The sequence below is a fragment of the Trichoplax adhaerens genome, genomic scaffold, assembly GCF_000150275.1.
Source record: "Trichoplax adhaerens TRIADscaffold_10 genomic scaffold, whole genome shotgun sequence".
In the NCBI taxonomy this organism is placed as follows: domain Eukaryota; kingdom Metazoa; phylum Placozoa; class Uniplacotomia; order Trichoplacea; family Trichoplacidae; genus Trichoplax; species Trichoplax adhaerens.
Window position 1 is genome coordinate 282,442 of NW_002060952.1, and position 13,547 is coordinate 295,988.

Here is a 13,547-nt window from a genome sequence, read left to right on the forward strand (position 1 = left end):
TTTAATTTTTCGCCCAGTGGAAGATTGATTTCATTGCCTAATGATAAAAAATTACTCTAATATATTAAATTTAATTAAACTGTTTTGATTTTTTCATCATCTTCTATACTATAACTCTCCATACAACCATTATAACAAGATGGTAAACTTAAATCAGACCTGCCAGGAACATTCGATAAATAGCTCCTGTTCTTGGCCATTTTCTGATGTAGTTGCAGCCAGTCTGACGATCGCCATGATTATAGTGGCTATCATCACCATTGTATGTAATACTGCAGTCCTTACGGTCATCTTTAACAAACCTATGCTACAAAATGCTACTGGTTTCTTAATGTTTAGCTTAGCTATTGCCGATCTTTTGATTGGTCTTTTTACTATGCCAACATTAATTGTAACCTTATTAGCCAAAAATTGGGTATTTGGCGATGCTTTCTGTTCAGTGAGCGGTGTAATCCAAACTGCTATGAGTAATTTATCGGTTTGTGTTATTGTCGGCTTATGTATTGATCGCTATATTGCTATTCTACGTCCATTAAGATATTGTAGTATCATTTCACGTAAAAGAGTTATTTTTTACTTGATGATAGCTTGGTCATTTTCAATCTTGTTAGCATCTTTACCCCTTTTTGGTTTACATCAATTTGGACTTGGTCGCTATACTTATTTACCAAGCGAAGCTTCGTGTTGGCTATCTATTGCCGATAGTTATAACTTTATAATCCTATTTATTAATTTATTTCTAGCTTATACATTAGGCATTTTCATCGTTTATTGCTTAATTTATCGAGTAGCTCGTCGCAGCTTTTTTCGAATATCTGATATTACGTTAACTCTATCGCCTAAACATGATCGCCGTGTCAATTCCAAAGCTGCTAAGACAACATTTGTTATTGTAGGAGCATTTATATTATGTTGGATGCCAAGGATGATTTTACTTATTTATCAAGTACAACTTAAGTTAAGAAATGATCCTCAACTAGCTCATCATACTGTATCACCAATAGTGATGCTACTCCTAACTTGGCTATCCCTGATTAATTCAGCTTTAAATCCATTAATTTATGGTACCTATAATCGCAATTTTCGACGTAGTGTTGTAGAAATTTTATCCACGGGCGAAGCGAGATCGCGTGGCGAAAGTTTATCAAACCCTCATGCTAGGAAAATTAGCAATTTTACTACCAAATCTAGCTCACGTACAACATGCACCAATTGCTCATCAAGTTAATCTTCATGACCCTCCAACTACTCATTCACGCAATGAAAGATGGTAAATTGCCAAGCTACAAGATTTCTATCGTTTACCTTAAAGAAATGATCAACAAATATTCATTACCAATTTATGTTCTCCGAACTTCAAGGGTAAAGACTGCTGTTGCTATACTCGTTACTAATATTCAATGAATAAGTTATAATCTTTCCATCCAATAGACTACGATGTTATACAGGAGGAAAAAATCCAACTTGTGCGTTAAATAAATGATCGCTAAATGCTCATTACCAGTTTATACTTTCTAATCCTAAAGGGTAAAGATTGGTTTATATACTATCATAGATATCAATTGAAAGACTAGGATCTTTCTATCTAACATACTATGATGTTATAAAGCTATGTAATATAAAATTGAAACTTTAATGGATGCGATACAATCTCTCTATGTAGAATACTACAGTTTTATAGCTAATATAAAACTTGAAACTCTAATGGATGAGCTGCAATCTATCCATGTAGAATACTACAGTTTAATGGGCAATATAAAACTTGAAATCTTTCAATTGAAGAGCTGCAATTTTTCTATCCGGAATGCTATAGTGTTTTCAGGCAACGAAAAAATGGAACTTGAAACTATAATGAATAAGCGATAATCATTCTGTTCGATATAATACAGTGTTATAAAGCAAGAAAAAATGGAACTTGAAATATACATGCTAATCTATCCACTAACGTTCATTGGTGATAAATGCTCTCATCTTTGAGGGCAAAGAATGTTATATGTATTTGTATTAATTGTGATGCTAATGGCTGAGTTATAATATTTCCATCAAATGCTAAATTATCAATTAGCTTTCATGAGTAACGAAAGTTCTCTCATCTTTGAGGGCAAAAATATTATGTGTATTAGTTGATGATGTTAATGGATGAGCTATGATCTTTCTATCAAATATACTACTGTGTTATAATGCACAAAAAACAAAACTTAAAACTTACTCGCTCAATCCATTTTATCAACTAACGCTCATAGCCATGGATGCTCTCTCATCTTTAAGAGCAAAGGTTATTGTTTTACATATGATACCTGATGATATTCATTGATGAGCTAGAATCTTTCCGAAATACATACTGAATGGTTGTACTACAAGAAAAATTCTAACCTGAAACTTGTGCACTCTCTACCGTGAATAAACGTGTCATATAATCTTGTACATAGTTAAAAAATCTTCACTCTAAATGTCGACCGTATGATAGCAAATTAATTTCATTGTAATCATTTACCAATGTATAGAATAAGTATTTGATAGTATGATCATCGAGTCTCCGTAACTTTTGTACAGAAAGAGACCTAAAGGAAATTTTAACATATTCATGTTCTGCTTTAAAAAATTATTCTATACCACCATATCGTATTAACAATTTTATAAATGGAAGAAAATAAATATAAAAAACTAAATCTAACATCATTGGAAGATTATTGGCTTTGTTTTTTTAATTAACATTTACCCTTTGGGTACCAATCGCTACAATATCGATTAATCCTATTTTAATATCATATAGCATCGCGAACATAGTCAAGTCTAACGAGTTAAATTTCCATTTTATCGCGATAATATAGACTCCATCACGATGTGGCTACAACTTTAATTAATTGATCGAATTTTTACTTTAGATACTGATAGTCATATCATGGCTACCTAGTATACAGATTTAAAAATAATTGAGGTCGATAGATTGGGAGGGTACCCAATCATACGCTTGATAGCAGTACTGATTTTAATTTGTCCTGGAGCTTCTCAATTTTTACCAATTTCTGTATGGGCATGAATAGGTAAATTGCCAATTATGATAGACTGCGGTATCTTTCAAAATGGTGGATGCGATAACTATTCTATAACTCAATAAATCTATCGTCACATTATGACATAGATTGATTACTGATATCTATTATTTCCTAGTAAAATAGATATTTCATGCACTTACCAATTTTCATCTAAGTCTAAATTGAATTGGTATAGGCATACCAAGAAACAGAAAATGTCTTGTTAAAAAGGAATTTTATTTCTGGCATCATTGTTCACTAAATTATCATAGTCTGAAATAATTTGTTCTATTAGAATTTTGGCTCAGTTAAACTTCACAGTCAATGACATCCTTTTAGCTACTTTCTGATTGTCAATATTACTTCTTATAAGAGTAATAATTTCAGCTAGACAGTAGATCCTACCTTACTAGTACTAAATACCATGATTATTTTTTAAAATTGCCTTTAGACAACTTTGAGCAACGGCACAAAATCAAATAAACTCTGCATCCTAATGCATATTTATCCGCTATATTAGAAGAATATCATCGACTATGTACAGTTATACAGTACTTTAGGGAGAGGGCATTAATGGATGAGTAGCATTTATAGTGTATTTTCTCAATTTACTGATTTGAATCTATAAAATAAAGCTTAAATTCCTAAAAAATTTATCAATTCCTAGTGCTTGCCTAAGCATTAACCTTTATAGTAGATTAATATATTTGAGTTAGAGTTGTTTAAGGAAAATTTGATTGGCTGTAAATAGATTTAGTACGTGTTTTTTTATCTTTTAGGTAAGTAATATTTTTTCTTCGAAGTACCTCTTAACGCAGCGATATTAGCTTAGCTCGAGACCGTAAAATATTGTATGTCCTGCCCTAAAATTTATTTACTAAGATATACGCTTTTTTTTATGGTATGGTTGCCGCGAAAATTATTATATAAATTATAAGTTACTCTTTGCCATTCAAGACAAACAGAATCCATTTAAAAGAAATTCCTTAACACTTTATGCTCATTTATTGTCTTGTTTAGTCTAGAAGACGCTATCTGAATGATAAATTAATTTAGAATAATCATTTCTGGAGAAGCAAATAAATTAGAACAGCTGTAGAAATAGAAGAGCTAAATTTATTATCGAAAGAAGGAGTCATGAGAAGCTAGAAGAAGCTATTTACTTCCTGGTCACTGTAGCTTATCAATTTTTCTCCTTAATTAGTCAGGAAGTGCGCATTTATTAGGTTATTCTATTTTACTGATATAAAACTACTATCTATCGCAGTGCGTAACTTCGTAGCTAAGTTCAAATAGACAATGCTTCCTTTCTTCTAGGAAAAATTAACAATATTGTTCGCTTTTCCCTTTATTTTATCAATGATTAGTGTTTACGGCCAAAAGATATTCTTAACACAGAGCACAAATTTACAGCTATCGTTGTCTAAGTAATCTTAAATAGACGTAATAAACACAAAAGCCGCCTAATTCTTAACTTAGTATTTTAAAGATGGCATCACAATCAACGTAATGTGATCATCTAGATTCTAATCTTTCCTAAACCTTTCATCATCGTATTTGCAAAATTATTGCTATAAAGCGAATAAGAAAAGAGCACATGGTTAGCTGATTGTCGGATTCATACAAGGTGATATGGCGATATAGGTATAATTAAATCAGTTCAAATTTGAGAGATGCTTATTTAAAAGCAAATCATGATTAATTAATGTACTGACGAATAAATATCTGCAATTGATAGTGAAAGTTCATAGAATAAAACGGAAGTAGAAGCGAATAGTAAAATAAACAAAATCGATCACTACCGGTAGGACCTATTGCGGTAGAAGTCTTCGTATAATTGATTGACCCTTGCCCAGCTTTGTATTTATAGATATATTGGCATGCATACGAGTAGACAACTAGTAATAAATACAATTCAAATATCAATTGCAAATGATGATCATGTTTAACAGATTACTTCTGAATAATTGCTGTAATTCAATACATGCATCATCGACTATGCTCTTTCTGCTGTATTTCCAATAGGGTAGGATTTAAAATCATGCAGTTTTTCTGATATTGTATCATGACTATACACCCTATACTATACAATTATCTCTAATATTTTCTATGGTGACATTTTGCATGAAGTAATCTGCTTGGTAAGAATTTCAATCATCGAAAGAGAAGAAATTTAATATCAAGTCTGTTTTATTCAGACTAAATTCCTTTTACAGAAATGCTTTATGGACAATACTTTGCTATTTCTATTGTCTATCCATAAATTTGAAACTCTAGAAATGTGAATATTAAAATACTTTTATTACAATTACTTGAAATCTACTAACAGCAATATCTAACGTATAACTTACGAATAAAGCCTAAATAATTTATCATAGATAACAATTGCAAGCAAAAATTGTTTTATTCGGAAATCACGAAAAACATTAATTAATTAATTATAGCGTATCATAGAACAAGAACGATTCTGAGTATGAAGCATTCATTATTGGGTTCCAATGCTACTTAATAAAGTATTAGTTCTCTGTTATGATAATAATTTAAGCAGACTTGAACTATCCACACATATACTTATATACTAATCAATAGAGTGATTATGATGTAAACTAGCAAAATACTTTACTTTTGTCAAGATGGAAGCTACTATTCATATTTGATTAATGACAATAAATCAATCAAGTTAGTACTACGTCATTGTATGGCCGGTATAACCAATTTGTTAGCTACCTCCAACTATTATTAATATTTAAACTAGTTACTATCATTTTATTATTCTAATATTGAGCTAAAGCTTGATTTACTGTATAATAAAGCATTATTTGATTACACCGGTATACCATATACTAATTTTGGCTTCTATTTTGATGCTTATCAGCTAGTTATTTTAGCTTTTACAATCGCCCTTATGTAAGTTAATTAAGATCATTAATCAAACTATTAAGATAGTGAGCAAAGTTTGAATCTGTATTGCGTAATCGTATCGAACTAATACGCAATAATCATGAATAATAAGCCACAGTACGGCCCTAATCGAGGTTAGCTAATTTCGCCAATCATAACTATTTCAAATCAATTATTGTTTTATCATACTAATAACCATAGTATGGCCCATAATACGTAATTTTACTAAATAACTCAAATATATTTCACATTAATTAACTTTGTAACATGACTCAAACAATACCGGGAGGGTAGTTAGTTTTTGGGCCTAATTATCATCAAATTTCAAGTTGATTACCATCAGCTTGTTGCATCAGTATCACCGTTTATCCGATATTTTATAGTGATTAGATTCAAGCTGATCTCAAGTCGCAAAATGACCATTATTATAGTGGTTTGGCTTAACTATTAATGTCCATTACTGATTTTTGCAACAGTTATTAGTATAGTCAATTTAACTAAAGGCCAGTTATAATTGGCATTTATTTCAAACTTCTTTGCAATTGGTAGATGAGTGAACGTGTGTATTAATTAAATCGTAGTTTGCCTCACTGAAACAAATTTGTTAGCCCCAACTCTCATCAATATTTACTTGATTACTATCATTTTATTATTATATGCTTATAACATCCATGCCATTGTTTAATCTATCTTCTTAATTTTAATTATACTAACGTACAATATATTAATTAAGCCATACCAACGTAAATTTGGCAATTAGTTAAGTTAGTGCAATTAATAATAATGTTCGAATTAATCAATATTATTCAGTCATCACATATTAGACTAGAGTATGAGTAATAGTGCGTGATTTTAGCTTACTGTTTAGTGCCTGCGAAGTTATATAATACTCTACATTGTACACTCTACTAGGAGCTAGTTAGTTGCAGTAATCGCTGGCATTTAAATTGATTGCCAATGTCGGGATAATTCAAATCTAGAACTGCCAACCGAATTTTAAGAGACTCAATACATGAAGACAAGCTATGTGTGCTTGCTGTTATATACGTAAATAGTTGTTATGGTTACAGTTACAGTTATCGTTGTCTAAAAATCTTCGGCAAAGCAATGCATGTATTAACAACTCACATTAATTCAGACGTTGTTATAAATCGAAATGATTCTAATTTTCTCCATCTTTGCAATCACATACTTACAAGATAAGGTGCGATTGAAATAAAGCTTTTCATATCGACAATTACATAAAATGTTTAAGTTAATATCAAATATGAATTACTCATAGGGTCCCTGCGATCTTGACGACCAGCAGCGCTCAAGAAACGAAATAAATCTCCTACACAGCTATCTTGGCCTTCTATATTCTTAATTTCGCGTAATTTTGCTACAACATAGAGGCCAACGAAATCGAGTTTTATCCAACTCAATAGAGGACTGCTGTCGACTACTGAGCTCGTGACTTTTCTTTACAGCATCCGTAAGCAAATCTTACGCCACTGAAAATCTATAGGTAAACTTGTTCGTCACTGAAGCTCTTAGCGAATGTTTTAGCAGTCTGGAAAAAAAAATAAAATACATAACAACAATTTTATTAACTGCTACTGCATATTGTTTATTAAAGTGTAATATCTTTTGCTTAATAAAACTTTCACTACAACACTTGCCTTACGAAGGACTCTCTTTCTTTTCTGCGCTCTGCTACTCAATTTTACTAAACTAGCAGCTTCAGGATTCTATAGAATGGTGCAATGGAACAATAAATTAATCTCGAATTTGTAAATTATATTATTGTATGATGCAGCGACATCATCGTAATTATGATCAGATAATGATAGCCGAATCGGAGGTGATTTTTTATTTGAAAGATTTTATCTACTGAGGGATACTAGAGTTGACAATTTGATCATTTATACTTTAGAAAATCTGTAGAAAAAATGGATAAATTCCAGGTCAAACAATTTTTGATAAATTCATCATTGAACTCTGTAGCTGCTAATATGATAAATATAGATCAGGCTGTGTAACTGAGTAAGAATTTTAAAATAAGGCAGTAGAGTATTTAGTACTTGAGTGAGCTGTGAAGCCTACTATACTGTATATCCTATGGATGCAGTTATGATCATATATTTCTCATATAAATCGAGATTTGCAATACTAAAAAGAAAATCGACATTCAGTAGAAATTAAAGCAGAGTAAAAAGCCTATATACAACTATATCTCTCTCGTATTTCTATCAGATAGCAAAATTACTTTTATTACTTTAGTAATACATATATGAACGATTTAATAAAAATCGCAAACTCGCAGAGTAGTCACTGTTGAATATCCATATAGAAGTTAACTCTGAATGCAAATTTCGCACAGACCTCATAGCGAAATCTCACGTTAAGGTGGCGGACAGAATACGCAAAAGTTTTTTTCATGATAAGACAGCAACTAGAATTGAAACTTTATATACTGAAAGTTTTTAATATCCTACTACATACCTGTTTAACAGAATTAAGATGCACAAGCCAGCAATTCAAGGAAATTGTCTCTTTCTCCTTGAACCTTCTTCGTTCATTTGTAATGCTACAATTTGGATTTACTTGTATAATGTGCTTACGATTTGACTTCATTTACACTTGAATAGCGCTTCCATAAGATAATTTTCTTAACGGATTCTTTATATCATAGTCATTATAATCGTTCTGGACTCACTTACTGTCTAATCATTAATCTTGGAGTATTCATCAGATTAAGGTCATTACAATTGAATCGATAGTATATTGATCATAGAGAATTATTTCTTCAATTTAAGTCAATGTCCTAATCTTGACATAGGGAATTCTTCCAGATTAATAATCTTATAGAAAAGGAACAGAAGCAAACTCGAAGGTCCTACATACAAAGATGTCGTAATTCCATCAATATACCAAGGATGCACTACGGAAAAAATCCATTTCCAAAGGCTACATGTTTATTTACTCTTTATTTTTACCTTTCACAAAGTAGTTATTAGGTGCCCTTAAAATGTCAATATTGTCAATATAGAGTGTAAATAGTCTAGGATATCAGTTTTAATTTTAAATTAAAAGTACCTTTCAACGCAAACATTACTAATTGCATGAACTACTCGAAGAAAACTTGATTCCCTTCGAGTAGTCTATGCTAATTGATACAATTTTGTTGCTCTAATTTTAGAATTAGGCATGAAAGATACATCATACCTTGAAAGAGTCGAATTATTCTAGGAGAACTGTAAAATCTATCTTTAATTATGTATCTAAAGTATTAAACATCAAGATATTGAAGTCTTACGCTAAATCCTTTAGATATAAATTGTTTCAATACGGTAATTTAACTGATGGTATAATACTTTGTCATAAAATCACTTAATCTTCTAACTAAAAGTATTATTGCCCTTTCTACCTCTCATACTTAATGATAATTCTACGACTCATACTTGCGTAAATTTCTCCTCAATGAAAGCTAAAATTGTATCAAAGCAACTAAAAAATTCAAAACAAGCATTTTTACTATGATGCCTATCTAATTAACTTGTAACAGAAGATCCATTCCTACGAACGATTTGCATTTCTAGCAGATGGACTAATGTAGCTCTGATATTTATTCCGAGATATTGCATAAATCAATCTGACATATTAAATTAGGCTTTTACAAAGTCTTAAAGATCTGATTTGGACCGAATAAATATAAAAATTAATAACAAGACAAGCTATCATCTCGCAGATAATTCTGATGATAGCTACTGTGAAACAGCATTATTTTTGTATTATCATTCAAACCCATTTACTTGTGGTTTGATGTTAATTGAATACTCCTTACTTTAAAGTTTCGGTCTGGCAACCTACAGATATACAGTTATAGCTTTAGATTTGGTACATTACTATCTAGTTATTAATTTTTCTATCAGATACTTATATTTACTTTCAACTTTGAATAATATTATGCTATAAATTAAACTCATCAACTACAGTATTTTTATTATGGTTGAATAACATAAGCTTTAGCTTCATGGACTGTCTTATGATGGCTTAGATAGTCATTGACGGTTTGTAGAAGTTTTACTCTCTTTTTCATATCGGAGTATTTTCAATAACTGTAAGGAAAATTTTTGCTGTGTTATAATAGCCGATAAAGTTTTTGGCTATTTTGTGGTACTTCTACTTTCATTTTTTGATTTATTATAATATTTTTTGATAATTGTAAATAAAAATTTTCAAATCATTTGCGTCATAGTCAATATGCGTAAAGCTTGACTGAATATTCTTTTTATAATTCTCGAGCAGTTATTGACTTTGTCTATAATTTCTCAGTTTCATTCACAATCGAATATACTACGATTTTATCTTATTCATGACCTGTATTGTTGTAATTGGACAATTATTATTACCCCTGAAAGCAGTTTTTTTATATTGCTAACAGTATCCTTGGTGTCTTCAAGCTTGACTGATTGCAAAATCTAGTGCATAAAATTTATAGAAGGAATTCCAGGATCATTTATTTGTCGAGATTCTGGTATATTTTGCATCATGAATTATATTGTTTGCGCACTTTATGAATTTTGCTTAAGTTTTTTCCAAGAAGTTGAAGTAGTAAATAATGTCATTAAAATCTATATGAATAATTTATGTGCTCTATTTAGCTATAAACAATTACTTATCTATCTATATCTATCTATATACGTAGAGAGAGAGAGAGATGTATATGACACTACGCAGATAAATATGTGCTCATAACGTATGGAAGATATGTGTTGAATTTACAGATGAGAGTGGAATGGTACCTTGATGCATAACTAGGCCAATAAAGTTATTTTCCGAGTATCTCAAGTTAGACGTGGTCACCATCTCGTGTAGATACGGACATCATAGTTATTAGCTTACAATCTATACCAACATTCGTGGATGTCTACTTTGTAAGGCTATGGTGGATAGAAAAAATCATTCTCATATTTCTTTTAAGGTATCGTTCATAGTGTAGTAAAAGGACTAAAAGTAGAGTCCTTTGTAGTTTTTAGTATGTAATTAGTATTATTTTTCTATAGACAATACCTAGAAAGTGATAGTGTCTTTAAGTTTTACCCTGCCAAATCATCATGTCGCCATCTTTTCTTCTTCATTATTTTACAAGGTATTATATAGATTACTATAGAAGTAGCCCTATAGAGCAAATGCCTAATCTAAAGAAAGGGCGTTTGATCGTCTATTCAAATTGTAAAGGAATTTGACTTAGTAGCAAAACCCTATTCTTAGAGAAAGGGGATTTATAACATGACGATAAAGTACTGTAATGTAGTCTATACTCGTACAGTTACAGTACAATCTGACGCTAAAACATCAACTGTCAATACTCGCGAATACTAAGCGATACTAATGTCAGAAAAGTAGTCGTAATAGTCATATAAATTTTTTGGATAAGCGATTACTGTGATCTTTATAAAAACCGAATTTTTCCGGATTTGTGTCCGATATAATTTTCCTGTTTTGGAACCGGTCGGGTTTATTTTTAATTTATGTCTGAATTATAATTTTTCTGTTTTAATTTTTGGATTTTTGTTCATGAAAAATATCGTAAGAGTTGATTTTTGAGATTTGGACTTTTTGTTATGAATTTGAAACTTTGGAATTTTATGACGTGACTTGAAGTCACATTAGGAGATTTGGTGAGGAAAATAGAAAATAAGATGGAAATTGGCAGAGGTTGTGTTGATTATTAGGTAGTTAGAATGTTGTTTTTATGACTAAATCTTGATGTTTAAAGGTTGATTTTTAGACTTTTATAGTGTATTAATGATAGAAATTATGTTAGAAATGAAGTTTGATGTATTTTTATAGTTAGCTTGTTAGTTTTATAGTGTTTTGTAAGGGAATCGTAGGGTAAATTGTGTCTGAACTTTGAATGATTTTTGTTTTCTAAAATGGTGCAAAGTAGTTTTCTAAAACGGATCTTAAGAGCGATTGGTTAGCAAATGTTTAGTTTTAAATACCTCAAACGGCTCTACGAAGCCTATAAATGATAGTGCAATTAGAAAATTGAGAGAGAGAGTAGAAGAAGATTTTATTTGAAGAACTTGTTGAATTTAAAAGGCCTTCGGGGTCGAATTGTCGTAAGTTAAAACGTTCTTCTTTTTGAAAGGTTGTTTGGTCGTTGACAGTTTTTAAGTCTGTCATTTATTTTAATAATACTTAAAGCTAAGTATTTGTAAGGTTGTTCGGTTTATACTTCTCTCCATTTTTGTTTTGAAATAAATTGTTGTTCGGTTATTTCCCCAAATTTTATTTGGTGTCAAAGTATTAGCGTTAAGTCGACCGGAGTGCAACGAATGTAGAATCAAAGTTTGTTAAAGTTTTGTAGCTTGATCTCTACATTTTCATTTCATTACAATAGGATGTATATGCTCGCTAGGTAATCAATCTGGTGTCAAAATTAAATGACTGGAATAATAAAATGAAAAATCAACAGATTACTAGTTAAATATATACTACAACTGCTTTCTGTAATTGTTGAGATGACAAGATGAAGCGAGATACAAACTTTATATAATTGGAACACAATTTCTTTCTTTTCTGCTTATAAAAAATTAATTTATCAAGTTTTGATTAGCCAAACTTATGAATAGCAATCATGAAACACTTAATAATGAAATAAATATATAATCTTATAAAAATGCTCTACAGATTGACGATGTATTATTCGATAATCAATTAAACCTTTTCCTTATTCATAAGCATGGAAAGGAAGTGGTCTAGCTGAACGATAGTACTAAAGATCTGTTGTCTAACAATCATGATTGATTCTTAATTTATATGTAAAGGAGAAAATTTAAACATGAAAGAATGATGGCGCCACTGATCTATAAGTACAATTGCAGGTCTATTAATTAAAATCGATCAGTTTAATCGTTTATTTCTTACTGTGCACTTTTCCTACTACACTGGTCTATAAATTGAATTCTATTGACTTAACACTTGGCTAAAACATCTAGTATATAGTTTTGAATTCTACAGTAGTCACTGATCGATGATTTTAACCAATCTTATATACTGTATAATATACAGTAATAATGTAACTCTTAAAAAATTAAAATGGTTGTAGATATGTCGTACATAATATTGAGTCAATTATTGACGTAAAAAATGATGTAGATATCGATTTATCTACGTAAACTATCCTATTTTCCTTTATTTATTTCTGTATACAATTTTACAATATTAGCTATAGGTCTAAATGAATATAATTTTGATTATGATAATATTAATTAAAATAGCGATTCCTCCTGGAACTAGATTAAGTTATCAAGATAAATTGTTACTGTTGCTACGGTTTGTGTTTATATTTGTTTATTCAATGGACACAGATGACTAAACCAGCATATTGAAGATCAATTTTTTGAATATGTATAGTGGAAACATTTTATAACGTTGCAAATCATTTTCTATCATCATTTTCTATATGCCGATCTTCAACATCAATTAATAAAATTGGAACGATCGATCTTTTAATGTTAACATTCATTAGTAATCAAAAAATATGTAATGATTCCATCTTAAGTGAAGTTATAATATTTGATTGTCCCTACAGTTACTACAGAAAATGTTTTACTTTCT

General features: G+C 30.4%; 1 protein-coding gene across 1 annotated transcript; it reads left to right on the forward strand.

The window, feature by feature from the left end:
- Nucleotides 1-250: 250 nt before the first annotated feature.
- TRIADDRAFT_15459 (uncharacterized protein) lies at nucleotides 251-1,111 on the forward strand (the record flags this gene model as incomplete). Its single annotated transcript, XM_002115188.1, has 1 exon — nucleotides 251-1,111. A coding segment is annotated over one exon (861 nt), but the record flags the coding sequence as incomplete, so codon positions are not given.
- Between the last annotated feature and the right edge of the window lie 12,436 nt (nucleotides 1,112-13,547).